Here is a 26,950-nt window from a genome sequence, read left to right on the forward strand (position 1 = left end):
CCTAGAACTCACAACCTAAATCAGACACACATAATGAAAACTAGCTGCTGTTAGTAAATAAACCTGCAGGCGACTCGGTGTCTGTGTCACATGCAGAACATACAGAGTGGAACGTGTTCAGAGAAGAGTTACCAATGTGACCCCACACACACAAAGGCAAGAGGAAGGCCAGGAGAACACAGAGACCAGCAGCCATCCCCAACACAGACCCCAACCACCCCGCTCTAGAGCCAGCCATGCACCCACCCAGGACCGGCAAAGCCCAGCCCCGCCAGGCACCGACCACCCAGAGCAGACAGAACGCGGGCCCCAGGAGCCCAAAGGCAACCTCCCAGCCACGCAGGCAGAGGGTCCATCTTCAAGGCTCATTTGTATCTGTACACTGAGAGAACAAACTGAATGGTATCAGTATCAAGCATGGGGTAATATAAAGCACTACAGCTGATTTGCAACCTGCTGAAGGAACACAGAAGAAGAGGCTGTGACAAATTCAATGACATAACAAACCATCACACTCTCTGTGCTGCCTTTTTCTATTTCTTATTTAAAGAATGTCCTTTATCATAATGTCCTCCACCATTACCATGTTTACAAACAATTAGAACTGACCACAAACTTGGAGGAAAAATCTAATTTCAGCATCTCCCTCTGGTGGATCTATTTGACTACCAACCACGATAAGGTCAAGGATGCATTGAAGTATCTGAACAGTGACGCTGTTTCCAACCAGTAGAAATCAGTTTAATGTCTTAACTCTTGTCTTATCTCTTGCGCTGTCACTTTCTCCTTTTCCTCTACTTCCTCCAGTTGTGTTCTCGTGTGTTTCTTTGCTGAGCTAGTAATGGTGCATGTTTAAAATAGCTCATTTATTCAAATAAAGTTGGTGACATGTCAGGCCATGCTGTAAAGTAGGAATCTCAAACCCCAGTCCTCCAGGGCCAGAATCCAGCAGGTTTTCATTCTTTCCCTGATCCAACACACTTGAATCCAAACAAATGGATCAAACAGCTTATTGTCAACTTCTTCAAATGGCCCATATATATTTCAGACTGGGGTGTTGGATCTGGAAAAACAACAAAAACCTCCTGGATTGCAGCTCTTGAGGAGTGGAGTTTGAGACCCCTGCCGTAAAACAATATGCAGCTGTCACACAAGGCTGCAACACTAGGTTGTAAAAATGAGGTTTCTCAAACTTGGGATACTGTACACCAGGGTTGCCTAAGTTCGGTCATAGAGATCTACCGTCCTGAAACTTTTAGACATAACCCATGTCCAACACATTTGAATCAAATGGCTAGATTCCCTCCCCTGCATGTCATCAAGCTCTGTGGCGGCCTGGTAATGACATATTGATTTGATTCAGGTGGGTTAGACAAGTGTTGCTTCTAAAACTTTCAGGATGGTAGATCTCGAGGACCGAATTTGGGCACCCCTGCTGTAGGCCAATGAAGGCCAAAGGATTGTGCATAATTAATGTGAGAATCCAATCAAAACAAGTCAGAAGCTAGTGAGCTGTAAGATCAGAAAGTTACGTTGTATTTTTTTAAAATACATTATAGTAGTAAAGGGTGCCTCATCCCAAAACTTCATTTTAATTTGTGTTTATCAGGTCATAATGAAAAGAGCTGAGAAATACTTTTAAGATCATGTTTTAAGGAAGTTTATAAATTTAAGGTGCAGATATGAATGTATATGAATTTCAATAGTATTAGCAAATTACAAAAATAGCATTTTAAACACAGAGAATATTTATGATCATATAGCTCCAGATTCTAGCGCAAGGCTGTTTATTTTATTGTTTATTGTGATTTAATCTCAATCTTCACAAATCCCACTGAACAATTTGTAAGAACGATTTACAAAATTTGGTGTTTTTAGAAGGGGCAGCTTTCTTTCAGGTGAAGAGGATTCTCGACCCAGCATGTGACAAAGATTTATAAGCAAAAATGACATAACCACATGTTCTGGTGAAAAGTATCTCAAGATGTTTCTGGTGCAAACAGCACACGCCTAAGTAGAAAAGGGGATGAAATCCCTTCAAATCCTTTATAGTTTATATCCACCATGTATTCATTTTTACTTTGTTAGTAAGGGACAAACGCTTTACAACAGTACTGATAAAGCATGTTTTAAGTCTATTTCTTGATTTTTCTGACTAAAACTGTTGCAAGGCCTGTGTTTTTTCTTTCTTTCTTTCTTTTATGGGGAAATATTGTCAGATCTTAATAGACAGTGGAATAATACCTGACCCAGAGCCAACACCATAAATCAACAAATCTTTGATTAGTCCAGTGTTTCATCAAAACTCAATCATCTTTTGTCATCTGCAGTTGTCCTCCACCTCACTCCTTCCTGTTTGCTGTATCATATGTTCCAGCTCATGCATATGCTTTTATCTGTAAGCCTGTCATCGCTGTCATCGCTGGCTGGGTGGAGAGGTGAGATGGGAAAAGGTCAGAAATGTGCAAAGAACAGAGTAAGAATGAAATAAAATGCAGTCAAGAGAAGACATCTGTTATTGGTTGGAAAATAAATTCTTGAAGGAAATTTGCCCACAGATAGCGAGTTTGTGCAAGCTAAAAATATATATATATATATATTTACACTCTTAAAGCTGCGTTGCCATTTTATTATAGAGTTTTGATAAAAAAGAAGAAAAAACAAATTTAATTTGCTTTGTTTGTTGGATTAGTAACAAAATGCCAGATCAGGCAATCAATGTTAATGCAAGCCAGGTTATTTCTGGCAGTGTTGAAGCGTGTAGATGAGTGGAGATGTGGGCTCTAAAAAGAACAACGTCACTAACTGAGAAACCAGAGTTCAGTTAACCAAGCCAGAATAAATGTGTTTGTTGGTTGAAACAGGGTTTAAAGGAACTTGGTACGTCTGTACTATACCTCGCCATATCTTAGTGGAACAGTCAGTAATAATGAGCCTGAACCATAATGTTTAATGTCATATTTGTTTCTACCACCACCACCATCTGAAGATTTGCCTTCACCAAGCAAGGAAAGAGCCTAAGCAACAAATCTCTGGTCAAACTAATAGCTTACCGTCCCTCTGCAGACTCACAACATACATTGAGTGAGAATCATCATGAGCTTCTGTTGTTTTTTCTGGAAAATAAAGTTGTTAAAACATAAATACCCACCTCTTCTCAGAGTCTCCTCCTCTCCACACAACTGCATTTTGCTCGTTTGTAATATCATCGCCATTGTAAGCTAAATGAAAAATAAACTATTGGATTTTTAAAAAATCAATTTTTTCTTTTGTGTTTTGTATCCTGAAAAAAACTTTATGCATCAGCTGGAATGATTTATAAATCAAACTCATTATATTGCAAAACGATACAAGCCTGAACAGCAATAATATGTACTTGTAAATGTATAAATATTTCCTTATGTATAATATTTCCTTAACTGCCATCTTCAAATGACAGTTTTTATACAGTGATACAATTGGGGTTGAATAATTTTGCTGACAACTGAGATATGGTTTCTGTTCCCCACAGTAAAGAGAATATTTTTCCACTTTTAAACAGAAGGACATGACAGGAAAAAATAAGCAAAGACAAGATTAAGGAAAGGCTGCACGGTGGCGCAGTGGTTAGCACTGTGGCCTCACAGCAAGAAGGTCACTGGTTCGATCCTTGGCTGGTTTGGTCAGTGGCCTTTCTGTGTGGAGTTTGCATGTTCTCCCCATGTATGTGTGGGTTCTCTCCAGGTACTCCAGCTTCCTCCCACCATCCAAAGACATGCATGATAGGTTAATTGGTCACTCTAAAATGCCCCTAGGAGTGAGTGTGAGCATGGAGGTTGTTTGTCTCTCTGTGTGGCCCTGCAATGGACTGGCAAGCTGTCCAGGGTGTACCCTGCCTGTCGCCCAAAGCCAGCTGGGATAGGCTCCAGCTTCCCCGCAATTGAATTGGAATAAGTGGTTCAGAAAATGAATGAATGAAGATTAAGGAAATATTTGGCAAAGGAAGACTTCTTATTTGGAGCAACAGTAAAAGGGAATAATAAGTACATGGAGATTTAGTCTGTAATCGCTTTCTGCTGTCAGGAACAGAAGCAGTTACAGGACCAAATTCTCTGAACCTCACAGGAAAAATCTTCCAAACCCAAAGATAATCCCATGAGCCAAATTCACTCTCTTGTAAAGGAATGTATTTTTATCAGGAGATTCCCATTTATTTAAAACAGCTGTGTGACATTTCAGAGAGTCAGATCTTTCCTGATCTTCAAAACAGGCGTATCGGCAACACTTAACGAACGTAAAATTTAATCATGAATAAATGCATGCATGCACACAAATAAATGCACTAAATGCAATTCTCCCTTTTTTGGAAGCATATAGTTAAAGCAATAGTTCTCTTTAGCAATCTTTTTTTCATTCCCAGTTTGGGCAAAACAGTCAGTTTTTCCCATCCAGCTTTACACATTTGCAGAGCAGTGTTTGTGCGTTTGAAAGAAATCTCAGTTGAAATCAATTTGTTTCACTCCATCAAAAGTTTGTGTCTCCACCCTGTCTTTTGTCACAGTTTAACAATTCACCCTTTTGGGTTGATTTATCGGGTGAATGTGAGAGTTATTAGCAGTCTAGGTCGGTCTTCTGTCATGTCACCAACATGGAGGCATATTTCATGCAGCCGTCCAAAACCACACATCACAGTTTCAAACCACACATCATGATCTCAGCCCACACATCATGGTATAAGCTATGATGCCGTCTGTTGCTTGCGCTGCCATCCCATAGTACACATATAGTTGATTCTGATAAATCTGTGAACAGAGGTGTCTTCCTGTAATAAGACTTGCAGTGAGGTAAGCAAGTCTGTTATGTGGATGAAATAGATTATGACAGCAATTGTAATGCTGAATCTACTGGCATTATATGAAATCTATGTTAAATACACATACACACACCCACTTTTACACACACGTAAGCGTGCAGGCCTAACCGTGCCTAGAGCAACATTAGTGGCTCCAACCTCAGTCCTTAAAAGCTGCTCCAGCCCTCTGTTGTCATTCCATAAGTCATCCACCACAAATTAAATTTTCTGTGTCAGTGATTTATGCCGTGCAGAAAAAGCCTAAAAAATAAAGATCTATACTGGAGTCCAACGTCTTCTAGTAGCATTCTTTGGTAGTTCAAGAGGCTTTTGTTGTATCTGATCTTTCTCTTTTACAGCAAGTGGAACCCTTAAAAACTTTTTACAGCTTTTTTTTTCATTTTCCTTTTATTAATCATTGAAATAACATAATTTAATAACCAAATCATTTGGCGACACTGAAGTGACCTGATTGATGTAAAAACATTCATCTAGAAATTCTAGAAATTAGCATTTGCATTGCTGCAAAGAGCCATTTCTATGGAATGGATCCACTTCAATTGGTAACAGGCCTGATTAATTCTCTGTGAAAGAGAAACTGTGATGGTGTGGCATGCTAAGAGAAGCAAAACATCTAAATTTGGTGATAGCCGCTTTCACCACACAAGCTGCTCACACTTACGTACAAGTAAGTACTACAGCAGACAGCAGAAATGAAGTCTGGAAAAAGAGGTCCAGCCTTGAAGTCATAGTGGAAGGGGTGCTTTTTTCTGCATTAATCATTCATCAGTTTCCACGTTATAGAGGTCATATTCCTGCTAAACAGTCTGCATAGTTAAAAATATGATTGTGAAACAAAAAAAGTTGTTTCACAAAATAGTATTAGCACTACTTAGGTGAAACATATCTTTTCATCTTTTTAGTAATTTGACTGAACATTCAAAGAGGAGGTGAGGTCATTGTACAGATGAGTGGTGAGAAATTCTCTTACGTGTGTGTGTGTGTGTGTGTGTGTGTGTGTGTGTGTGTGTGTGTGTGTGTGTGTGTGTGTGTTCAGTGTGAGAAAAACAGGCAAAGCTGCCAAGAAGCTGATGTAGAAGAACAGGAAGCTTTTAAACTGCAACCAAACCACTTTTGCAAAGTGTTCAGGGGCGCGAGGGGAATTCTCCCAAACACTAATCTGTCCTCAACGACATGAAAGTATCATTAAAGGTTTTCCATCATTTTCTGTTTAAGCCATCCAACTATGCATCAACTGTGTTTAAAAGACTGTTAAAATGACCAAAATTACTGACTGACTGGATCCAACAATTAAAAATAACACAGGGTAAAACCTCCATGTGCTAAACCATCACCGGAATCATGAACAAATATTTAGAAACGTTCTTACACTGTTGCTAATGTTTTTAATATTAGGTGATGACATGGTCATATGTGTAGTTATTTCAAATGGCTCTGAGGATGATCAGACTGTGCTTGCACAAGAAATTTTAACCCGGGCGGAAGATTCAGTTTGTTCTTTTAATCTTCTTATCCGACAGGGGACAAGGAGATTAGCACTGAAGCCCGTCTGTATTTTTAGCAGCCTGTCATGTCTGGTGTACAAAATAGCTCACAAAATGTTAAGTAAACAAAGAGGTTAGCAGTATATTGAAAATGAGACCACGTCTACATTCACCAAAACATGTTAAAGTGAAAATAATATGTTCACCCTCAAGAAAATGTAAAAACAGAAAAGTTTACTATGAATGTATAGCAAAAATCTAAAAATAATTCTGTTTTTCTTTTCTTTTCTTGATCTCTTTTTTTAAAAATAAGGTATTTTATTTTAATAAACAATAATTTTCTTCACATTGAAGCACTAAAAAATCAACAGCAGCGATTCACCATAAGGTGCATTATGTGGCGCCAGTTTAACTCCTGTTGTTTCTTATCCAGAAGTCATTTCCAGACTTTTCAGTGTAGTTCAGAAACACAGGAGGAATTCAAGCTTAAGTCAATCATGGAGAACAGGAAGGATTTTTAATATTAAAGTGCAACCACAGGTCTGGATGAGGCACATTATAAAAACACTGTGACATCCAAAGCTGTGAGGTGGAGCCGTGAGAAATGCTGAGGTCTCCAGAGGTGGTTTACTCAACACCCATCTGACTCATATTATTTAAAATTGCCAGCTACTTGCACACGACAGTTTGTGGCTCACAGCTCCCTATCTAATCCCACGTTTCATCGAGAGTGAGATAGAGACGCTTGTGCAACTGATCTATACTCCAGGCAGCGTCTTAAATCCTTACAGGTTACATTATGCAGGGGTTAGAAGTTGATTAAAAGCTTTTGCAGTTGCTTATAAGGATAAATTAAGCAGCGTCTGTGTGTGCGGATAGTATTAGACAGTATTGCCACATTGTTTAAAGTCAAGGAGGAGAAAATGTTCTGATAGGTTTGATATGTTACTGGAAGAGGCTTGTCTGCCAGCAGATTCACGTTTTTTTTCATCAACGTAAAGTTTCTTACAAACAGAAATGGAGAATTTTGCATTGTGGATCATTTTTGTTTCAAGCCTTTGAAGGTTTTTTTTTTTTTTTACAAGAAGAAAATAACACAAAAGAAAGATGTTAAAAGTAAAACCCATGCATCCATCTTCTGCATTTCCTCTTTCAGCGAAACACCGAGCCATTCCTAAGAGACAGTTTACCAGAGATTCCTGGGTCTGTTCTGACGCTCCCAGAAGGATATACCTCAAACAGCATCTACCTCAGGAAACTTACTTCTGTTGCTTTTATCTAAGATTTCTTCTTTTGGTCACTATCAACATCCTGTGGCCAAAGCTCAGGTATGGAATGTAGTTGGACTGATAGATTGACAGCTTAACATTTTAGCTCAGGTCTCTCTGTAACTTGAAAGCTCCTCTTCATATTCACATTACTGCAGACAATCCCAATCTGCTAGTCAGTTTTCTGCTATGTTCTACTTCCACACATGAACTCAATCCTCAGATACTTACTTTGGGCATGACAGTGTTCCTAGATGGTCCAATCCCAAGCAACAGGAATGGGCTGTAGGGGGATGGAATGTAAGTAATGATGATGGTTAAAGACTTTATTCAGCAAAACATGTAGAATCTGGTCAAATGGTGTCTTTTTTTTTAAGCACCAGTGTGTGAGAATTATTCCAGTGGTGCACTAAAAGAATTTTCCCCTGTAAGCTACCTAGCAAATTTGCTGTCTCTGTCATTTTATATAGCAAGTAAATTTTCTGACTTAAATGAGAGACCAAAGTAGTTGCTGGACTATCTGCGGTGTTTCTAACATAAGGCCAAAATAAACTTTGCTGTTAGACTGAGTTACTTATCCAGCAGAAAGCTGCAACCTCCGTGTCAGTTTTGACATTTCTCTCCCTCTTGAATTGTCTCCATCTGGTAAACGCTACATAGATGCTGACTCTCATTTTCTTTCCATTATGATTCCTTTGTCTTTTTTTTTTGGCTATTTTTTCCTTCCTCTCAAGGGGCAAAGAGTATGGACAGTCCTTCATTTCAATGTAAAACAACATGTTGAATTATTCACAGTTGCTTGTTTCTCCAAGTCGTCCTCTGTTAAAGAAACAAGATCCGATTGTCCACAGTAACTGCAACTTTCAAAATGATGCTCAATTAAATGTATCTAGCTCTACAAACAGATATTTGTGCGGATATCTGGGCAGGCTGCCATATTTCACCTCCTTTCATTTTTCTTTAAAGTCAAGTTATTTATTTTGAAATAAAGCAATATTTAGGGCCCAAACTATACAAAGCCCTATTTTTGTAGTAATTTAAGTGACAATTTATTTTGCTTACACTTATATAGAAAGTATATGTGCAACATGTCTTAGTTTGCATTTGAAAAAGTCCACCACAGTGTGAGTTTGTCTGCCTGAATGTCTGCACGTCATCGCCTGTGTTTCAGCCTGAAGGTTAATTATTAATCTGATCAGGAGCTTTTTCTTTTTACAGGTACAAAAAAAAGACATTTGTAAGCATGCTGACATCCCACTACCTCCTAAAAATAGAAGAGGTTTTTTAAACTCGGACTAGAAATTTGATGATTATCCCTTAGACAGGATCAGGGAAGCTCATCAAACTTTCCCCGGAGACTTTTCCGGGAAGACAAAATGGAGACAATGCAAATGACAGCAAATCAGGACTCACATCAGCGACATGCTACAATGATTTTTACAACATACTCCCACATGTGTATCCATAGATGCAAATGAGGTGCAAACAGGAGCAGACATCACAGTCACATATGTAATGAATAATATTATTGACACCCTGAGGTAGTTAAAGTAATCAGAGAATATGAAAGGTTTGATCTCATAATGGAAGCGAAAAAAGGAAGAAACCTGCAACCGGAGACGTCAGACATCGGCTGTGCACCTGTGAAGCTCTGGGATGGCATCTTGTACAGCTGTCTTGTGGAAAACATCCACAGACTGCCAGACACACATATCAACACCTGCAAAAGAGCTCACAGGCAAATTTGTGGTAGTTCCCGCTAGACTAAGTTTGTCCAGAACCGCATGTTGCCATGACAACACACAAACACACAGACACAGAGCCATAAGGTGAATTTAATACACTGCTATGATATGTTTATAGATAGAACAGATAACATTTTTCTCATCAATTAAGATCTTAAGATCTTTATCCTTTATGATTTTTGCTCCATTTTACTCCAAGCAACAAGCAAACAGTCATATGTGATATAAACACCTGCCAAAACACTCAAAACTGCTTCTGTGCTGTGATGAAAGTTTGTGTCTCCATGAAAACATTTTGCTAAAATGACAAGCACCAACTCATACAAGCACACAGTCACGTTCACACAGACTGACAAGGTGGAGCCACTTTGCTGTTCCAGCTGGTAACACAGCAAACAAGGCACAACTTGGCTTGAGTCTAATTCTACTGCTGCTGATGCTGCTGATCACGTTTATCTTTGATTAGTGTTTTGTCCGGAGGCTAAAACTGCCTGGAGGCGAAGTTTGATCAAGTACCAGTGAAAGAAAAGTTGAAAAGAAACAGAGACCATGGATGTTTCCCCTGACAAATTATGTTAGTTTGTTTTTACATCACCATTTTTGTTTGTTTTTGTTGATGTTTTTGGTCAGGACAGTTACTTTTTTTTTAATGTTTTAACATGTTTTAACATTTTTAGTTTTAGGGTGATGCCATCATTTTGTCTTTATTACTTTGAATAAGCAAACAACAACAAGTTTTGGTTTTTTTTTAAATAACTGATTAATGAAAAAAATCAGCCATTAGATGTACTGAAGTGTGTCCAGTGTCAGAATCCAAAGTTCAGCACAGTAATAGACTTTGTGGTATGTGGAAAAACTGGAACCTCAGCTGCACAGTGTGTAAGGTGATGTTCAAGAATGACATAAATTCCATCAGCTGATTTTCATCTCACATATCCTCAGAGGCTAATTAAATGTCAAACCAAGCTAAATCAACACAATCATTTAAAGCCATCTAGGATTAGATTAAAAAGATACTAAACCTTCATTAGAACAGTAACTGAATAGTTTATTTAAGGTCAGGAAAAGCCAGAGGTCATGGTTTAAAAAAGAAATCAAATTTAGTTATAAATCAAAACTCTCAGTAAAACACTTCCTGGAAGAACTGGATACTGAACCAAAGTCAGCAAAACTGAATCTAGACATAAATACCCATCCATCACCCCAACCACAGAATCATTATTTTCCATTATATACTATTTCCATGTCAAGCAAATGTCAGACTGATTTCCACAAATACTTGTCATCTGTCATCATTGAGAGGATAAATGTTTGTTTTTTGTGCAGGTACCACATACATGCTTTTTAATTAGTAGTTTTTTTTAAAAACATTTCTCAGACCAAGCTTGTTTGTATTAATGAGTTTCTACAAGAAGCTCAGCTGCCTATAACACATTAAAAATGTTTCCATATAGTGTGACGGCAGAACTTTCAGACATATTATCTATACAAATCAAATTAGTTACCCATATCATGTTGGGAAATTTCTCATTCTGAAATGTAACATTTAATCCTCACATCTTCTTTGTTTTTGACTAAAAGTAAGACCAGAGGCCTTTAGGCAACTGGGGCATCTTTAAGTGATCTGTCTTAACTCTAATCTTGCTAAACAGTACATCACTGCTGTTTATCGTCTTAGTCAGTCAACCCAGATTTTCTGACAATGGGTTTGTGCAACTTTATATAAAATCAGCAAAGCTGATAGCAGATAAGCAATCACAATTATAATAATCCTTGTTTGCAAATTTATGACAGATATTTGTGTATCATACATTTTTAGCATTGAACACTGTTCTTTAGAGATTAACTTAAAAAATAATGTGGCATGTTGCATCTAATTCAAGAAAAATCTGATGAGAATGGTAATGCTGCTAAGTTCTCTGCTATATTTGCATGGTCTGAAGATTTTTCATAGTTCGGTATTATTGTCCTGTTATAAGATTGACATAATTTCATCAAATCAATGTTGTATTTCTACCTGCTGCAAAGACCTGGGCTTTCACAAAGAAAAGGCACGTCATGTTAGACATATTTTCCTGATGAATTTATTGCCACCATGACAGGCATGTTTCATTTACACAATAAATATTGTGTAAATTTGCATATTTAAGAAACTTTGTGTCAGGAAATGTTCTCATTGTTTTTGGATAATTTGCAGTGAGTAAAATGGGAAAACACACTGTGTGATGTTGTTTCATGGGAAAAGACAAAAAAAAAAAAAGGAGTTTTCATCCTATGATGAAAGTTGGGATGTGAATGTGTTGTTTTGACCAAGAGGGTCTTTCCAAGATTGGTTAGTCAGGAAGGTCAGGCTGGTTCAAGGCATGAAGCCAGATTTCTGGGAAGGCTTTCTTATATATAATGAGAAAAAAAATCAAGTAGTGGACATTTTATAACAAATTAATTTATCCAAATGTTTTATGAATAAAGCATTAAGCCCTTTAAAAACCTACTAATAAGGGGAAACAGCCACAGAGAAATCTATCAACTGTTGTTTTGTACGAGGCCTTTTCAGTATCTGACTTAAACTTTCTTTTCTTCCAGTCCTTTTAACCAGCTATGTCTTTATGGAGCTATGACTTATGCATTTCTTTTCTGACTTGTGTCACCGCATTTGAATGTGTGAAATCAAGCACAAGTGCAAATCCAACTTCTTCCAGAATGGATAGTTTCTGAATTGTGACAATTCTGCAAAGTAAAAAGATTTTGTTCTGCTTTTGCATGCCGAACAGAATACTGAAAGTAGACAGAGCCTGACTCCCCAGATTTATCTAAAGGCTATCCAAATGCTAGCTTGAATCAAATCAAATCAAACTTAAGCACTTTTCATGCCAGAGGCAACACAAAGTGCTTTGAAGATACCATAGAACACAGAACAGTACCACTGTTTATCCTGCAGTAGTACTGTTCTGTGTAATATATAACACTAACCTTCCCCATGTTATTTCCTCACCAAACCAACAAGTGGCAAATGTGTTGGCTTAATATGACTTACATAGAAGTGAAAACTAAATGTCCCAAAATTAAGCAAGTGCCATACATAGTCATCCCTTCAACCCCCAACATTGTGGCTTTTAAAAGGAAAGACTTGAAAATAATCGCTACAATGTGTGAATATGGCCATTCATAGTATTTGTAGGGATAGTTTTTAGGGTACCCCTGTGTGTCATTACATGGAACAAACAACAGAATTATTTGGCCGTTTTGCTCAGAGGTCTTGTTTAGGTTTCACTGTCAAAGCAGCACTCATGCTGAAGTGAGTAAAAGAAAAACCTTACTTGATTCCTGATGAGAACCATCCTGAAAATCAACTGAGTCACTTCATCAGGAAAGTGCAATCATAAGCAAACTCAGAGCATGGCTTTGATTGTCACTGCTGATGGTTGTGTGTTCCTGAGAAAAGCTTTTTTCTCTGCTCAAATTGCTGGTAAATAGCATTAAGTGCAACCAGCATTGGCCACTTGTGACACACATTCTGTGTAGTAAATTAAAGCAGTTTCCTGCAGAGGTTACGTAAATGTTTTATGTGCTGAGTTTGCTGTCGACTGATTTGTCACTGACACACATGCGGAAAGTTTATGCTCCTACTGCTGCTTTATAATACGAAATGCACTTCCAGCGTGGATTGTAAGCCTGAAATCTGGGTTGTTTTGTGGTGTGGTTACCACTACGGAGTCAACCCTCAATCCAGGAGTGTGAATCACATTCTTAATTAGAGAAGCAATCTTGAACCACATGTTAACAATTAGCCCTAAGGAAAACAGGGTTGTTCCTGCACACATGTAAGTTTGTGTATGTGTGTTCCCATGCCACACGGACATATTTGTAGTGATGCTTCGCTTTCCCAAAGCATTTGTGAATAAACAAGGAAAGCTCATACAACATTAGATTTGGGCTTATGGATGCTTTGGAGTTGATACTTGTATATTTGCCAGTCAAAATATCAGATTAAATTCTTTTTTGAGTGTTGAAATGCCACTATGCTGATACAAAACATTTGTTTTTCCCTCTGAGAGTTTTAAGCAATAAAACGGCATGCAAACCCCAGCAAGAGTGTATTCTGTGTCACCCGATTATGGTAGCTTGTCAGATGCCACTATTGTACTGGTAAGGTAAAAGCCTTGTTTCCATTGAGCGGTTCAGTTTGTACTGGTAGAGTTTGGAGGTTTTAGGATGGTCCAGCCAATTCAGGTGAGCATTCCCACTGCAAGTCAGATTGCCACTATACATGCAAGTTTAGAACACCTCGGTGGCATTATACTAGTGCGACAGCAACCAACTTGATGTTACAACAATGGAAAAAAGTAACAAACTTTGACTATTTTCTGGCATCCTCTACAGTTTTATCTTTCCAAAATCGACTAAACTGAAACTTTGCGTTTGTTTTATCCTTGTGTCATTGACTGAGGGGTTTAAGAGTAAGCATAAAACATTTTATGAAAAGGAAAACACAGGACTCCTATACAATATTCCTCCTAAAAGGCAAGGTGAGCAAAGTAAAGCCATGCTAAAAATAAGTAGTAAAATCAGTCTATTAAAATACAGTCCCTTGTAAAAATGTCCTTTTAAAAAAAGAGTCCACTGCCGCTGATTGGAGTGGGTCCTTGGACAACTCTTCTGTTTCGCTTCCTCCTTGCTGGGCACCACGTTTCCAGCCCACCTGCAGAGAAGAGCATTCACGGCAGTCCACTTTTCCAAAGAAGAAGTCCTCAATCCCTCCCACCTGGCCCTACAGCCGACATTCCACTATAGCTCCATGAATTTCGTATTATACTCTCGCTTTCCTGAGCCATCGTGGAGATTCCTGTGATCCAGGTCTGAGTAGTTAAAACAATGGATCTCAGAACAACTGCTGTCCTTCAGGTTCCTGGTCCTGCCTTTGCTTACGACGAGTCCCTGCTACTCTGCTCTGTTCCCTTCTCCAGCAGTGTCTTCTCTTCTTCTTTCTGCTCCCTGGTTCTTCCTCCTGCTCATCTTGTTACACCTGCAGCTCCAATCATGTCCAGTAAAGACGTGCACACCTGTTTCTGTTTGTCAATTATGGGGTTGATGGGCCTCCAAACACTGTGACACAGCAAACAATTCACACAATAAAATGCAGTTGACACTTCCCTGAACTGATGCATTTTGGCCCCTATCACACTTGCTTTTGTTGTGGGAAGTGACAATTTTCCGTCCACCAATCAATGGATTGTATAGTGTGACACCAGCAGCTCGGCCTTAAGCATACCCCACTATTTAATATGGACCTATAACTGAAGGGGGCCCAAAAATGGTGCAGGTTGGTTTGGTTGAATGGAACGGTTTAATTATGACACACAAAATAACGTCTTCTTTTATGTACCTTTTTTTTTGTCATTACTTATCAATCTGTTAAATAGCAAACGAAGCTAATGCAGTTGTAAAACTCAGGGGGTTTTCACTTTACACAGAGTTGTTTGTCAATTCAGAGACATTGTAAAACATAGTGGCACAAATATGGCAGCTGTCATATATGTGAAGCCATGTAAAGGAGGTATAATAGATCATTCCAAGAGAATAAAAACAGAGCAGTTTTTTACTACAATAATTACTCCTTTATTTAGTTACATGTATATTGTCATGGTTTTGCTGCCTGCAGCCTTTGTTCTCAGCACATCAGCCAAGCAGAACTTTCTTTTTGTGAGGCTCTGTATTGTGGGATTTGTTGGACATTTGAGGTAGGTCAGGTTAAGGCAGATATGCCTGAAGCAGAAAGTTTCGTCTTCCACCGTTTTTCAGGTGCAAAGTTAAGTGATAGCTTTAATAAACAGCTGATGAAGGTGGGGAAAAAGAGCGAAAATGTATACATTTGAAGACACGGACCCTGTCACGTGCACAACCCATGTTTGCTTTGTTAAACATGTTAATTTATCTATTTTTCCCTTCATGTTGGCCATAACAGTTTGAAAAAGACTAAGGACTAAGAAGTTCAATAGCATGTTGCTTTAGGAAAGCAGGCTGACACACTAGCAAGCAATTAGTAACAGTAGAAGGTTTAGAACCATTAAAAAAAAAGGGAAAATAAAATGTCCCAAAGTACACAGCTCTCGACATCAACAAATTCCTCCGCAGAAACAACAAAACGAGTTTGAAGCTTGGAGCAAACAGTGGCAGAGGCCAAAAGAAACTTAGGCTCTGTCTCTGATGGTGTGGCCTGAAATACTTGCATGCACATGAGAGCGTTTACTCTTTAAATTGCTTTTGTAATATGACCAAAAATAAATCAGCAGAACAATTAGTAGTTATATGAAGGACAATGAATAATGCACGGTGGCTTTTTGAACAGGTGAAATAAGTTTGAACTTGGCTGGAAGTTCAAATACGTTAAGGTTTGGCTTTGGAATAAGGGTGCAAGACAACCCACAAATCTTTTAATTCTTCCCCTCTTTATGGCAAATTTTCAAGGTGACTCCTTGCCAGTGACATCTTTTGTTAATTAGCACTTTCTTGATATGATCAGCATCTCCTTGGGCTTCAAAAAACTAAACTAACACACTCAATGACTTTTCTCCCTGAAGGAGCACTTATGAGTGCTCGGAAATCATAACTCTTGAATAAGAAGACCCATCTTTCTGCCAAGATATGCAATTCTGACCACACTATCTTTATATTTGTTTTTCTTCTTCGCTCCCAGCCCTGTCTCTTGCCTTATTTTTGAACCATTGTCTCATCCTTTATTCTTCTCTTTTCCATTCTTCTGCCTCACTGCCCGCTTTCTCTGTCTTTCCAAGGCATCTAAAGCAAAAGGTTTTATGATATATTAACAGTCCCGTGGATGCAGTTGGATGAATACCAGGGTGCAGAAAGCATATCTATGTTCTTTCATACCTTTGTGAAATGTACTATTGTAGGTGAATCCAGACAGTTCTGAGACGAAATACAGAATTGATGAGCAAAGCAAACAACTTTTCTTTTGTTCTTAGGTTTTGAAAAAAAAAAAGCCCCTTAAGCAAACGATTGCATCATGTCTGACTTTGCCTTTGCCACTCTGATATATTTGTAATGTGAAGACATAACACAGGTGGGTCACATCTGTTTCTCTGATTTCTGCATTTCCTCTGCAGAAACACAAACTTTCACTGATAACTTCAAGTTGTGAAGCAGATTTACAAACCAATTATACGTCTAAACCAACCTTCTTCTGTTGTCCATATGTTTCTTTTCATGTATCAAAGGAGTTGCTGGATTAATAGTGAAATGCTCATTAATACTCCTACCAACAGACACATCTGCAGAGTAAATATGTGGTCACCAGATGCTCTGTGTAGCTAAGTAGAAACACAGTAAAACAAAAGAAAAGAGAAATAATCCATCCATTTCTTTAGTTTTTCTAATATATTATTGCATTCAAACTTGGGATACATGGACACACCATGAAAATGTCATTTTCAAACTGGAAATGTTGAAAATGTTAGAGAAGTGGCCAGAGCATTAATTCATGATTCTGGGAGCTGATTCTTTGGAGGGGAGCCCCCTGTGAATTTGGCTTTGTCAGGGGAATTTGAGTGAAGGTTTAATTGGGTGGTTCTCTTTTGTTTTTTGGTTTTTTTTAAAAAGAAAATTCAGTTTTTGGGATATGACAGGGAGCTTATTGGGGGAGAGAACCATTAACAATGTTTGCTTTAACAATACAGCTCTGTTCTCTTTTTCTGTTTGTTTGTTTCTTGTTTTTTTCCTTCTCATCAAAAAGATTTAACTGAAACTGATCCATATGATACTGATAATGTTGGCTATTATATAAATTATATCTTCATTATGGGAAAAATAACAGCATTCACACAACAAAAAGAGTGCATAACCTCAGTTTTAACAATTTTGTTCAGTTGCCAGTAAAGAGGAGAGCATCTTCGAAAACGCATCATACATCTTCGGGACTGTTTACCTCTGTGTGCAAGTCTTTGGATGCCCAGTTAGCTTCTTTACAGCAATGATGTCAACATTGAAGCCAGTGAGGGTTGAAAAAAACGTCAGTTATTTTCTTATCAACTGGTTACAATTAGCTGATCTGTGGATAACATTGGCTCCTAACCTTTAATAAGTTTTACTCCTACTATTGAAAATTTGCATAAAAGGACAACATTGTTCTTTTTCTTTGTTTTCACCAAGTTTATATTTGCTAAAAAGCTATGTGTGAAATCTACAGGCCTTAAACTATTTGTTTAGCAGTATCAAGTTACTCAAAGCAAATTTCCAACACTAGTGATGCTTCTTAAAGTTCAAGGATGAACTAATAATGAATCATCTTGTCATCTTTCAGCTGATTGGTAATTGCTGTCTTCAGATTTCAGGGGGCTGATGATGTGTAGTGTTTTAAAAACAGAGTAATTTACATTTGACTGAGGATCAAGGAAACTCACAGAGAAGCAAATGGGGAGTAATTCTGTGCAAAGCCTGGCAATTATAAGTATCAGTTTGCACAAATAACTCTGTATTCATAATATTTACCATAAAATAAAAACAATATATTCTGCAATTTTTTCTGACTTTGGAGTTTTGTCAATGTCTAAACAAAGGCCTGAATTAGAAAAGTCAGAAATCCAAGGGTCAAAACACCCAGAGGAATGCAGTAGTCTGTTATGTGTTGTTTGACATTTTGGCAAGTGTCTGATAACACCCCAGTGCATCAGTGGGTTCAATAAACAAAACGTCCTCTAACCTTATCTGCAGTTTTTCCTCATTAGACCTAAAGCTGCACATTGAAGACATAGTACTGCCTTGGCTTAAAAGCCTTTCGCTAAAGCACACCGAAAAAGCTGGACCTTGTTCTGAGATGTCTAGGGCATTGGTACTCTGTATGCTTCTTGCTTTTTTCAGCAACATCTCTGCATCTACAGAAGTCTGCACCAATTCCCTCTTACCTGGAGCTAAAGGTAAAATATCACACTTTGTGTGTGTGTGAGTGTGTCAACTGCATGAAGCCAAAAACTCTCATATTTGTGGACCAAAGCTCTTACATTCATTGAATTAAGAATATTTGAACACAATAAAATACACAAGCTTGCGCTTTATGTTAAAGTGTACACACATCCGCAGTTTTGGATTCTTGGACACTTGCTCTCTCCTGTAGACTATTGTTTGTTCATTCTGTAGGGGGTAAAAAGTGTTAACTATATTTTAGAGTGTAAAAGGGGATACCCCTAGCACTTTTGAGAGTTTGCAGAGCTGATAATAATGCTACCAAGCATTAAATATCCTGTGGTTTATTGGTTGGCTGTCTGCTTACCCATAGACTCTTGGACAAAATGCCTCCCTGTGTGTGTTTTCCATTTTACAGCATCCAGTAGCTTGTTCCCCTGCTGATTCAGACAGACAAAACTAATAAAATGCAAAGTTTAGCTATGCTTTACTTTGGGGGGAGCTTTTCTTGTTTCAGCTCTTAACACTAGTGAAAAACACATTTAGCTGAGGCTCAAATAAAAAAGCCACAGAGAAGTTTCTCAAGGAGCTGGAATTCAGAAAAAAGCAAAAAAAAAAAAAAAAAAATTATGTTGTCACTGACCAATTACACTTTTAATTTTTTATCAAATCAGAGAAAAGACAGATTTTGTATTTTATTCTCTCTGTCTGACAAAACTCGAAGTAAAACTACAAGAGTCAGGGGACAAAGGAGGGACTGAAACCCCAAATCCACTTTCAAGGCCTTCCACTGACTTTTATTTACTGGCCAGAAAGTCCCATTGTGTCAGTGTGTATTTAGACAGCTGCCACTAGAGTGAACTGATTATTTGTACAAGACTCATCCAGATACTACCGACCACAGGGTCAGTCTCTGAGTGCATATTTGAATGGGCGTCAGTCGTGCATTTTTCTGTTTCATATAACCCAAAAATGTCTTATTATTTACTTTGAGCTTTTTCAACAAACACACTTTTATTGCTTTTACTGGTACTTTGACTCCCATCAGTTTTAAATAGATTTGCCAGCATTTTAGGTTTTACTGAGCAGGAACAATGTTGATTAAACACTTCTAATGTCTAAGAGTGATGAAATGACAGCAGGCAGAAATATCTAATCAATGCCAGATTATAAATGAGATGAAAATTTTGTGAAACCTTGATGATGTAAATCAGGTTTGTTATAATCTTAAGGTCTGAGTTTAGTTCACAAATGTAAAAAGTCTGTGATTAAAAGCTAGTTTGTTTGTCTACAGAAAGTCTGAATACTTTTGAGAAATATTGCTGAGATATTTTGTTTGTGGATTATCTTATATATGTGTATTTGTATATTTCTTACATGGCAAATAAACTCTGTATAAGCAATTTCATTTCATAAACAAAAAAGCTGGATGTTTTTAACATCTGTAATGTTTTTTGTCACAGCATGACTTGATTGGTTCTGCTGTTGAACTCAAATACAACCAACATTATTCTCTAAAGACATGGATGACAGTCTTCCGTAGCTTGCTTCTAATTAGCCTGTTCTTGTGAAGATTTTAGGTGTGTCCAGCTCCGGTTTGTTGAGGGCTACAACCCTGCAGCTTTTCCATGGATCCTTGCTCCAATAAACCTGATTCTAATTAATGTGTCACTGAGCAGAATTTTATTGGCTATTGAATCTATTTAATGCGCACCAGGTGTTTTGGAACAAAGACATGGTGAAAACCTACAGGACAGCGGCCCTCAGGGAACAACTATGGACACCCCTGGCTCAGACGCTCGCTAAATCATAGCCAGTCACTTGTTGCACATTCCTCTTCACAATCATTCCTTTACATCTAGGAGACCAGGGCGAGGCTGGAGAGGAAGGCGATCAGGGGAAACTGGGGAAGAATGGACCACCAGGACTTCTGGGTAAATACAACCTCAGCTAATTCATAATGACATTAAAGTAAGTAAAATACAGTGCAGCTGATGATGTAGTATGACCTTAAACAGCAGTAACTTGAAGTAATAGTTTTCCTATTTAGTTGTCAATTACAATGTCACATCATTTTGGAAGAATTTGGACCAATGTTGTTACAGTGTTTTTTATGTTCAACAAGGTCTTCAGGCATTTGTTTGGACTTTAATTAGATCATTACAATATTTTTTTCTGTTTTCTTTTTTTTTGGGAGGGGGGGGGGGGGTGTTGTGTGTGGGATCATTGTTCTGTTATATGACATCATTTGAACCAAGTTTTAGCTGTCAGACAGATGATAGTGTGTGCTTCACATTTGAATCCAAATGTATGGGATACAGAGCAGTTCATAGAAGGTGCAAGGTGTTGACTTGCTGTAAAGCAAGTCCAACTCATCACCACCATGCTTGGCAGCTGGATTGAGCTGTTGCCGCTGATATGCTGTGTTTATTTTCTCCAAACATGGTGCCGTGTATTATGACCAAATATTTCCATTTTGGTCTCAGGTCCAAAAGGGAATTGTTCCACAAATCGTGTGGCTGAGATACAACTTTACAAATCTAAACTGTTCTGCCATGTTCTCTTAGAGAAAACAGTCTTTCTTCTGGCAACCCTTCCAAACAAATCATACTAGTTGACTCTTTTCTAGTTGCACTGCCTTGAAGAGCCATGAAGAGCTACATCTCCGGCTCTACAGGACCCAGTCAACATTTAACATGCTGAGTCCTGTAAAGTCTGGTTGGAGCTCTTTGTGGCTTTTCAAGCATTTTTTGTTAACTGGCGTTGGAGTGAATAGTGAAAGGAAATTCCTCTCCTTGGAAAACTGTAAACTTTCACACTGTACTTCAACATTATATACAGATTATTATATATCACATGATGTTCATCTGATATGTTATTTTTTAAAATTGTGCTACATTCATTTTCAAATTTAATCGAATAAAATACATTATAGTCGTTATTTCAAATGATTGTAAGTATCCTAGTATTATGTGCACCTATAGAATGCCAAGCACATCTTGATTAGCACATTTTCACTATTCACCAAAGGTCCCTGACAATCAGAGGGTATAAAAAGAGGAAAATCTAGAGATGGACTTGCAGCACCGCTTTATAATCACACAATAAAAAAAAAGGCTGTTTTTATCTCTCTGACTCAAACATGTTACGTGTTTGTATCGTTGTATCCTGCAGTGGCAGCTAATGTGATCTGTCCTAATGGCAGTCTTTTGCATTGGTCTCATTTCAACAGCTTGCTTTCCCTCAACATGAGTATGCTGTTTTGTGAAAGACAGACATGTGGAAACAAACTTGTTGATTGCTGCTGATAAAACAGGAGATTCTCCACATGTTTCCAAATGGGGTTTTAGAATAGTTTGCAACCCAAGTTAGTTGCCATAAAATGTTTGCACACACATCCTTACACACATTAACACACGCATGCAATCTGCTGCATGCACACAAGGAATGCAGGCATGTACGTACAGACACAAGTTGCATATGTGCCAATGTAAACACACATTTTATCTGTAAACCCAGCATAAACTCAATGGAAACTGGCTGCGCTCCTTTTCTCCACAGATTTTTGAATCAGTGACATCACAGTTTTACAAATGCACACAATTTTATTTACACACCAGAGTTTTCTTTCATAAAGGCCATGTGAAGCACATAGCAGGGTTACTGCCATTTCCCAAAGTGAGAAGGTGTATACACAAAACGTTTTCAACTTTTCAACTTTGCAAACATTATTCTGTCATATAGCAAAACCAGTCATTATGGTTTTCAGTCTGTATTCTTCCTGACAGGCATGAATGCAGGTTTCTACAATGATTTTGTAACTGTCGACAGCTCAAAAGATGACGCATGTATTCCAAGTCTTAATTTAGGCAGTGTTACAGGAAACAGTTGCTTAATTTTGGCATGTTAAAAGGGAATATATGACAGTTAATGTTTCAATAGTCAACAAAAACACTGTTTCCAAGCTTATTACCATCAATAAACCGTTAACTGTGTTTTATTAAGAAATGCTTAGGAGGATTTACTTTAATTTTAGTATTATAAACACCTGTAGGGGCAGCTTCAGTGTGTTTAACAAATGGAAAAAAGTAGCTGAGTTCTTTAGTTTATGAGACCTTGTTCTGTTTCCATCCTTTACTGAGCCCTAACAAGAAAAATACAGTTCACATTTGCCATTTGACTGAGAAAGCAATATTTAATAAATGATCCAACGTTCTGCTAAGTATTGTTTATGTCAGTTACATGTACATTTTGGAAGTAGCTTAAGGCTGTTTAAACTGTGTCACAGACTCCATAAATCCTGTGGAAAACTGCAGCCCCATTCTCCAGCAGCTGGACAATCCAGTCGTTAAACCAGTTGGAGGAGGTGGCCATTATAAAAAGTGACTGCAGTGATAGGAGGAACTGTTATCTGCCCATTTAGACAGACGGTTTAACTGGCAAGCATGAGCACTTCCAAAACAGCACAATCAGCAGGCACAGAGGGAACAACAAGAGGCCAGATTCAGTTTGCACTTGTGACTAAAAACAAACACCTACAGTATAATCACCTCTCACAATCAATTCTCAGATTAATATTGATAAATGTTTACTTTGTGCAAGAGCCCCTGAGGTATTCTTGCAGAAAATTCCATAGAAATTGCATACAGATTATGGTGGAATTTCCCAAAGTCCTTTGCGCTGCAGACCTCACATAATACATAATACCTCAGAGCTTCTGCCAACATCTCACATATCACCATTTAGAAAATCAACATCAGAAAATGAGAAATTAGAAGTGAATACAAATAACTGTGTTGGTGTGTGTGTGTGTGTGTGTGTGTGTGTGTGTGTGTGTGTGTGTGTGTGTGTGTGTGTGTGTGTGTGTGTGTGTGTGTGCGTGTGTGTGTGTGTGTGTGTGTCATATTCCTCCAAAAGACAAATGCTTTTCCAGTGTGTCACTTAACATTTGAAATTCCATCAATTTCAAGTTGAATAGTTTCCTGAGGAAACACTCATTCAAGGACTGGCAGAAAGCCTCTGTCTGCTCTGCAGTTTTCCCACACACAAACACACCATACACACCACACACAAACACGCACAAATGAACACATAGATAAGGTAAGAGTCTGATTTCTTCTATAGTGCTCTCATTAAAATCCCGTACCTGTAAGTAAATAAGTCCAAAACATAAGCATGTTCATTTATCAATTTAGAAATGTATTAATAGACTCATATTTAGAGGCCATTTCATCTCTGCAAACACCCACCCATTACTTAAGTTAGTTAGTTAGTTAGTTAGTTAGTTAGTTAGTTAGTTAGTTAGTTAGTTAGTTAGTTAGTTAGTTAGTTAGTTAGTGTCTGTGACAATATCTTGTCTACAGCAAAGCTTCTGTGACAATCATGACAGCCTTTTAAACAAGTCCAACATGTGGAATTTGAAGAAATGACAAATGGATATTTTTCTAAGGGATGTTTTCAGTTTATGAAATTACCTGTAGCTCTGTAACATGTAATTCCCTGGTGTGTAAACATTGCTTTGACTTGGAGATTATTGTCAACAAATGTCTTAATCTAGTCTCAACTGACACCAATGCTTTCAATGCACTCTTTTCTTTTCTTCAGGAGCACCAGGAGAGCCGGGACTTAAAGGAGAAATGGGCCACAAAGGAAAGATGGGGCCCACTGGAGACAAAGGTGGGAGGAAAGACATTTTTCTTTTCGTTTTCATTTCTGTCTTTCCTCCAAATCTATACATAAGTAAACAAACTGTACTGTAGTGTAAGTATCATTCCCTTTATAATAATGGTGTTTACAGTAATTAAATGACAAATTACATCTTTATCTCTGAACGAGATATCACACCACTTTATATCAAGTAGCGTGATATTCATTATTACATTTTTATAAAGCCATTTAATGAGTAAATTAATTCTTGTATAAGCGCCATGAAAAGTATTTAAATGAACTTTCGCTGTAAGGATTCAACATAACTGAAATAGTGATTTTTAAAATCACTGTAATGAAAAAATACTCTGCAATACTCTTGTCTGCTGCTCTACTAACACAGATTAAAATGGATAGTATAAAGACAAATGTGCGAAGGGAAAATTTGCATTAAAACAGTTCATTAAGTGGTTCAAAACTAATAATTTCTTTTTTGGTTCCATATTTTGATCCATAGCTTTCTTTTTATGTTTTAGGTTATCAGAGCTAAATATAGATATCCAGCAACTTAATGTCATTTGCTTTTTTTTTTTTTTTTGTTTATTTCTATTCTTATGAGGAGTCTGATATTCTGCCCTTATAAAACTCTCTCTTTTCCATTATTATTGTTTACTATGCTTAAAACAGAGTGGCTTTGGATCAGTCATCTCAGAAAAGGAGATCACATCTTCAGATTTTCTGAAAACACCTGGAAATCAAAAATAAGCACACAAAGGGAAAAAAACAAAACTGGAACAGAAAACCAAATTAAAATCCAGTCAGTGTTAATAAGGTTCATGCATTCATTCATTATCCTAACCGCTTAATCCAATGAAGGGTCGCGGGGAAGCTGGAGCCTATCCCAGCAGTCTTTGGGCAAAAGGCAGCTCGCCAGTCCATCACAGGGCCACTCTTGATCAGGTTTTTATTGGAATATAGTGAATTTTACATCTGGATTAGTATTAGTATGAATTTTACATCACAAAAGTAATATGTGATATTTGTATCATGTTACCTGCTCTGTGGCAAAAGAACAACAAGTTAGAACTATCTGTGGCATCTCAAAAAGGCTCTTTAGTCTTTACTATTCAGCTTTTCTTACTGTTTCTCTCGCAAAAGTAGGTCATTGTAATGTTTGGACTGAACACCACTTCCCCAAAATGTGCAACGGCCGCTTAAGCTCATTTCCACTATGAAGCTAATTTATGCAATGATTTAAAATACATTCTGCACTACATCTAAACTCACATTGAAAAATTAACCCCATATTAAAATGTTATATATTTATGCTTAAGTACTGAAATCAGTTCAAAACAAAAAACTGATGTGATTAGTTAAAACTTTGACCTGAGTAAGTATGTTAGTGTGTGCAGACTTATTCAGGGTGTGTAAACACTTTCACATGTATGATACCGCCATCTGCTGGAGAAATTCTGTAACTTCATATGAACATTATAAAGATCATGTCTATGGTAAATTCTGAATCACAATCATGGGATTTTCTTTTTCTGTAGGTGACAAAGGTCATAAAGGTTTGGATGGAACTGGTGGTCTAAAAGGGAAACCAGGTGACAAAAAGCATTTATTTCTGCTTCTAAATGTGTCTCTTTATGACCTTCTGCTCTTCTTGAGTTGACATATTTACACTGCTTTATTTTCCAAAGCTTTATCGCACCTTTATGCATATTTGACAGGTACTTAGAATAAAATAACTACATCATATGTACTTATTCTGAATAAATAAACAATATTTGCACTGGCCAGTACCTATAAAGTTCAAATTCTTGGGATGTTACTTGGCTGTCTTTTTTTGCTCTCTTCTTGTTATCACAGAAACATTCATTTTACGGATACAGTGGCCAAATTTTATGGAAGGACAATGAGCTTGATCTTCAGATAAATACTCAAACTGGTCTAACTCTTGTTCAATCCATCAGGCACAACTTGTGACTGTGGCAGATACAGGAAGGTGGTTGAACAGCTGAATGTCAACATAGGCAAGCTAAGCAACGCTGTCAAATTTGTGAAGAATGGTGAGTCGTTGGCTGTAACTTTTACACACACTTAGCAGTGACAGGTTAGACATATATCATTTTAAACTATGAAAAAGAAACACTTAGGAACAACCCTAAAGATAAAGTAAATCTGGAAATATGTTTATGTATCTTGCTCTAATGAAAAAAAACATCTGTTCTACTCCTTTTGGATGGAAATTAGAAGAGCTGTTAAATATTTAAATTCAACATGCTTTTTCAAAATGATTCACAATCCCATGGCAATAATGTTGCACTGATGCCAGTCCTTTACATTATATGCATTATTATTATCTTTTGTTGGTCTAAAGTATGCAAAAATACCATTCCTGTGACAAATGGTAACGTAATGTGAATCCTAATGACCATCAATCCTGACCTATCCCGTGCAGTCGTTTTGGGACTGAGGGAGACAGAGGAGATGTACTACCTCCTTGTGAAGGAGTCCAGGCGGTTCAGAGAGGCTGTGTTGAACTGCAAGCTAAGAGGAGGCACTCTGGCCATGCCGAAAACCATCAACACCAACCGTCTCATGTCAGACTACATCAGTCAGACAGGACTTACAAAGGTTTACGTGGGAGTTCAGGTTAAAAAAGAAGACACGGTAAAGTGATAGTGACTGGTGTGACTGATGATGTGTATACACACACAACTGGATAATTGATTTACCTACTGAAATATAATATCTGTCCTTTTATCTTATTATCAGGATGGAACAAGAAGTTACATCTATGCAGACTCCAGCCCTCTGAGAGCATTTGCAGCTTGGAGCCAAGAGGAGAAGCCCACCATAAACTCCACCTGCGTGGAACTGCACAGCACTGGGATATGGGGTCACGTAGAGTGTGAATCCACCATGTATTTTATTTGTGAATTCCCAAAAAGCAGGAGAAGAGGAGGTGGACGAGGGACGCCCGCATTTTTACAATGAGTTACATAATTACTTCACTTGTTAAAACCAAACTAG

At 37.8% G+C, this 26,950-nt stretch overlaps 1 protein-coding gene across 1 annotated transcript; it reads left to right on the forward strand.

Moving 5' to 3' along the window:
- Nucleotides 1-236: 236 nt before the first annotated feature.
- LOC306756413 (uncharacterized protein) lies at nt 237-26,914 on the forward strand (the record flags this gene model as incomplete). The annotated part of the gene is made up of 9 exons (XM_079241141.1): nt 237-343; nt 2,331-2,438; nt 18,224-18,279; nt 20,128-20,199; nt 23,870-23,941; nt 25,465-25,518; nt 25,888-25,983; nt 26,376-26,587; nt 26,693-26,914. The coding sequence occupies 9 exons, from the start codon at nt 237-239 to the stop codon at nt 26,912-26,914; spliced, it is 999 nt and encodes a 332-aa protein (XP_079097267.1).
- Between the last annotated feature and the right edge of the window lie 36 nt (nt 26,915-26,950).

The sequence above is a fragment of the Telmatherina bonti genome, assembly GCF_933228915.1.
Source record: "Telmatherina bonti genome assembly, chromosome: 5".
NCBI classification, from domain to species: Eukaryota; Metazoa; Chordata; class Actinopteri; order Atheriniformes; family Telmatherinidae; genus Telmatherina; species Telmatherina bonti.